The sequence below is a fragment of the Bombus vosnesenskii genome, unplaced genomic scaffold (genome assembly GCF_011952255.1).
Source record: "Bombus vosnesenskii isolate JDL3184/JDL3185 unplaced genomic scaffold, Bvos_JDL3184-5_v1.1 scf7180000014286, whole genome shotgun sequence".
Taxonomy (NCBI): domain Eukaryota; kingdom Metazoa; phylum Arthropoda; class Insecta; order Hymenoptera; family Apidae; genus Bombus; species Bombus vosnesenskii.
The window spans coordinates 1-5,405 of record NW_022883420.1 but is presented as its reverse complement, the minus strand read 5'-3'; the positions used below and the strand labels follow the sequence as shown (position 1 = coordinate 5,405).

The window sequence follows — 5,405 nt, the reverse complement described above, 5'->3', positions numbered from 1 at the left end:
CTTTGTAGTGTTAGCGTCGTTAGTGCGGAGAGTTCTGCTACACTTCTGCCACGGGGGGGGGTAGCTCGGGGTAGCTGCGAGTCTGCTCCGGAGAGCCTGGTCGCGGTTGCTGGGCCATCATCGAGCTAGTTAATTCGGAATGAACAACTAGTCGTGAGGCTGTGAGGCTAGTATTCGTGTTGGGGTTAGGTGCGTGGGATTTTCTTCTCCCTAGGGGGTAAGGGGCACTTAGCTGTGTTCTCTTTCGACGGTTGGGCGACACGTGTTGTTTTCGAACTACGCTGGGCACTAGAGACACGTCTGCACGCTTCGGCACTCCACAGCGAACTGAGCTCGAGCAGTGAAATTGACTCTGCATGCCTGTGATTTTGGCAGGGAATGAGAGTCGAGTTCGTAGTGAATGCACATTGTGTATACGTGTTTTAGGTGGTTTGTGTGAGTTTGTTGCGGAGATTCGAGACATTTATTTAACCTCTTTATCATATTCGAGCCTGTGCGATATAACCATATCTTAAATGTAATAAGTTTTATTTTTTATTGCAAAGTTCTTGAAATATATAATGCGCACAATAAGTGTATAATATTTTATATATATAAATTATATTTAAGAAGTTTGGGATAGTTTAAAGATGAAATAAATTGCTTTTTAAGTTTAATCTCTTACTCTCGACGAAATCAAGTTTCTCTGGAATTTGGTGGAGTTTAAGATTTGATATCGGTGTCGTAGGAGTTATGTGACACTTTAAGGTGGAATAAATCTAGCGAGGAGTTTAAGGTGCGGCAAAGGAGCGTGGAATGTTGCAATAGAAATTTATTGCAGTGTTAGTGCATTGGTAGATTGATCAAATTTACGTGTAGCGTGGGTAACCAATGGTAAATATTTTGCAATGTGTATAATTTCTCAGTAATCTGTGGTTTATAAAATCTATCGACAACTAATGGAAATTGTTGATTTAACAGATCAATTTTAAATTCCTCGTTAATCTAAATTTTTTTAATCCTATTTACAGCTAAACCTTACGACGAAAAATTAACGAAGTGGAATAAAAATGGCATTGTGATTCTTCTCGTCGTGTATCGGTGTCACATCAAATTTAAGAGACAGTTTTACTTGCGAATGCTGCGTGTTACGTTGGTGAAGTCGACGAAAGCGTAAAATAGGAGCTCGTCCGAAATACACTAACGCGGAAGGTTAAATTTAACGCGAAAGGCTGAGAAATTAGTCTAGAACTCGAAGTTTCATTGGTACGACGCACTTGAAACGCATTCAAAGAGGTCGGCGATCTCGAAAGGGGATGAACGCAACTGTTTCGTGGGAATTTCTTATTGTGGCTTATTTGGATGAAGCTGCTTTAAAATCAGCGCTGGATTCGTCTGTTTTTTGCCCGGAAATCATAAAATGTTTAGGCCAGGCGACTCCATGTACAGAAAATGTTATGTCCACTTTTTACGTCCGTAGAATTCAACTCTTTACTACTATGCACTTCTTCTCCAAAAAAATATCGCGTTTCAATATTAAAAAAGTTTCAATAATATACTATCCATTAGAAGAATGATAACATGATAACCTTACAAATTATTAGTATTAACAAATTCTTATTGTCGTATAGAAATGCCAACTATTGCTTCGGTAAAACAAACAAAGGAATTTTACAGGTAAATTTTACAAATTACAAGTCATCTTATAACGCAAAATACGACGTGTAAAATTGTCTCAATTTATTAATAGTATTAATAAATTATTATGATAAAAGATGCAGGAATCTTAGCCTCATGAGAAATTAGAGATGAAAATGAGTGGGAAAAGATTAATCACTGGTCCTCCTAAAAAGATGCAGTCCCATGGATGGATGATTGTGCGAGTATTAAAGCAGCGCAAAACCGTTCCCCGAATTCTCATCCCGGACGTCGTACGACCAAAGACAAAAACAACTCACTCGAGGGCATTGCGGAGAGACATTCATCGAGGACACAATAGTATTATTCCAGGAAGTGCTAGTTCTTCCTAGATTCCGGTTACAATGTTCTTAACGCGTGGAAATTAGTCTTGACCAGGAAACATCTATAACGGCATGTATTTTCTGCCGTGATTGTAAATCTGTTTGGAACATGCGGTTTGTCCGTTAATCTAGGCGCTGTTGTTCAATTGAGTCAATATTATTTGTTGGTAGATTAGTGTGTGCAAGAGCGCTCTATCCATTATTGACCAATTCGAGCACGTATTGGTAAATTTCACACCGGCAATTACGGTGAAATCGTTCGTGGTCGCTGGAAATTAGCAGTATCGTTTGCGGTCGTGAGCTGATTGACACTGCGTGAGCGGGGAATTATGTGAAGCAGCTTTGCTTTGTCGTTTCATGCATTTAATAGGTTTACGGCGGTGGACAGAGTTTGTAAAAAATGAAGACAAGGTAGAAAAAGATTATTTTTCATTTTTTACTATTAGATTATTTTCAAAGTGATCTTTTCAGTGAAATATGATTGACAAAAAATAAGATCTATAATTGAATCATTATAGAAAATAGAATAATATTGATAATAAAGAAATAAAAATCAATTATAGAATAACATATAATAATAATAATAATAACAATAACAATAATGTGGATAGACTTTATGTTTACTTTTATATGTATAATGATACTGTTTGATCCTTGAATTAAAGTTAAGATTAACGTTGCGATTATGATTATCCTTTGTCTGACTAAATATATTTGAAGTATCAATTACAGTAGAATTTTTGAAAGATTCTTGGCTGTTAAACAAAAAACTGGTTCCTTTATATTTCGCTCAATTATCATAGAATCGTGAAACTGACTTCCACTTCAAATTTTGTCTGTTTCAGGAGTAACAAGTACCTGCAAAAATCATCCATCAGCCGGATATGTGCTGTCGGAGGGTTTTTCATTAGCATTCCCGTCTTTCTAACTGGTAAGAACCAATTCCTTCAATTCTGTCAACTTTAACCTTTTGAAAGATACTAGTACATAAGTTATACGTTTAATTTTTCTTGAATTCAGGCATGAATCTAAAAGATACTGTGAACTATCTCTGAGTGTATGAAATCAGTTTAGAAATCCAATGGAAATAAAGTTAATTTTAACGCCGAATAGTCATTATTTTTCTTAGAAAAATAAAAAATGATCGTCTTTTAGAGAAGTTTTAACAGATTAATTTATAAAGAGCTGAAACAGAATATTCATGTCATGCATGAATACGGCTGGTGGATGGATCGAGATCTAATCTAAAGTTTACGTTGTGTCATGCTAGTTTACACAGCTATCATTCGCTCGATCGATCGTTAAGCTGTTGAACTCGATTCAAGACGGACATTTTGACTCTGTTCAGAAGAAAACTGCGTTTTAATAAATTTGACGGAATAGAAATTATGATAGACTACAATGTTTTTTTAATTATATCATAAAATTTATTTATTTTTTTTTAATGTCATGTTAGAAACTTCAAATACTGTCCAAAACTTCGAACGTAATCGTTTTAGAAATTTGTAAATTACTTAACGACCAAAAATATTGAATTCTCTATTGTCTGAAGATAGATTCTCTATAATTTAAGTAATTTATTCGTCGAGAATTGATATATAAAGACTTAAATAATAAATTAATTGAAAAATAATTTGCAACTAGTATTGAAAATTTCAATTAAAAGCATATGTATATAGTTTACGCATCGAGAATTATATGTATTGAGAATATGTATTTGCGCTGATTCTTTGTCCCGCTTGTTATGGCATACGTGTTATAATGATCCTCTAACAATGCTTTCAGGTATGATATTGTATACATTCATCCAGTTTCATTCGACGCCGGCAATCGTTACGTCGGTTTTCATAGGCCTTGGCATCGTGTTTTGTGGATGCGCAATGGTCCATAACGTCTTCGTGTGGCAGAGGGTAAGAACATATCGCTATTAAAAAAGAAAACGAACACGTTCAAACACGTCTAAATCATCTTTTATGTGTATTTTACCCGGAAATCATTTTATCGTGAAATTTTGTTTTTCAGAGTTACCATAATTTATCTGGTAGAGTTCATAAAAATTTTTCTGAAATCAATTGCAAGCTTTTAGGAAACCAGGATTTTTCACATTTTTAAGAAGCGTTATAATTATATTGCGGATCTTTATACGTTCGTGCGAAATTGAAAAGTACGCAAATGGCGCGAAATGCATAAAATGCGCTAAAATATACGTATATAAGAAAACAAATCTCTATTAAAATTTTATTTCTTTGATTATGTTCGTAAAACTACAAACTTGTATAAAAATACGCATTCTAGTTATAAGTGTTAAAACATTCGATCTAGTCCTTATCACATCCATGAAAACCTCCATTTAACCATTCGTTGTATCAACAAACATTCATATGCAAAGCTTACCACCTACCACATCCTCCGCGTATTAATATAATCCCCTTTTATAAATTATACACTTTAGAATGGACTGGTTGGGTCAGAGTCATATAAGCTTACAAGTTCTCGAGGAGTTCTACCGAAGTTACATTTACGTTTGCATAATATCACCGAAAAAGATACTCTGTAGAATGACAGGTTCGTTTGTTTATGTGATCCGCGATCGCAACTATTTCAAGGGGATTTTATAAATAACCATACACACGATATTCAGTGTATTTTCGTATTCTCGTTTATTTTTGGGAGATTTGTAAAACTGTTGAACAAAATAATTGAGTAACGATTATATTTACTGAGAAAAAGTCTTTTTCTCTGTACCCCTCCTTCTACTTCAAGCATGTAGTATAATAAGACAATAAGATTGACAATGGCTGAAAGTAATCCAAAAGAGTTTTCACCATGGTTATCGGTAACGAAAAAGATTTGAATCATCTTTAATACTTATTCGTAACTAGAATCATTTCAACTAAAATGTAAATTCTTATATTATAACTTTTTTAATTTGTTATGGCCCCTGACTACAACCTAACCTATCATTCTTATTTCGTAGGAGAAGACGAATGCCGTGAAGGCGTTAGCGCGCGAACAGTGCGAAGCGGCGGTACAGCTGCAGCGTCAGCAGCAGCTGCAACAGCACCAGAACCAGCACCAGCTACAACAGCAACAACAACTACGTGGCCCGTTAACCATCCACCATGCTGGCTGCCCAACGAAAGTCGGGCCCGTGACGAACCAACTAAATACCAGCCACGCAACGCACGGCCGAGCTGCACAGTACCAACACTATCATCACCATCATCATCATCGACACGTGTCAATGTCCCCACCGCCCTTGTTGCTCTCATCGCCAGCTCCGATCGCGGCGACGCACAATCATCTGAACGTGAGCGGACACAGAAACGTGGTTACGCCACCGGATACACCAGCAGATAGATCGCCACCGAGTCCTGGAAATAAGCTAAATAGATCGCAGCATTT

At 36.2% G+C, this 5,405-nt stretch overlaps 1 protein-coding gene across 1 annotated transcript; it reads left to right on the top strand.

Annotated features, from left to right (window-relative positions):
• Positions 1-667: 667 nt before the first annotated feature.
• Positions 668-5,399, top strand: LOC117239814 (dual specificity tyrosine-phosphorylation-regulated kinase 1A-like; the record flags this gene model as incomplete). The annotated part of the gene is made up of 6 exons (XM_033505643.1): positions 668-873; positions 1,011-1,656; positions 1,755-2,411; positions 2,846-2,931; positions 3,786-3,910; positions 4,978-5,399. Coding segments are annotated over exons 3-6 (644 nt in total), but the record flags the coding sequence as incomplete, so codon positions are not given.
• Positions 5,400-5,405: the final 6 nt, after the last annotated feature.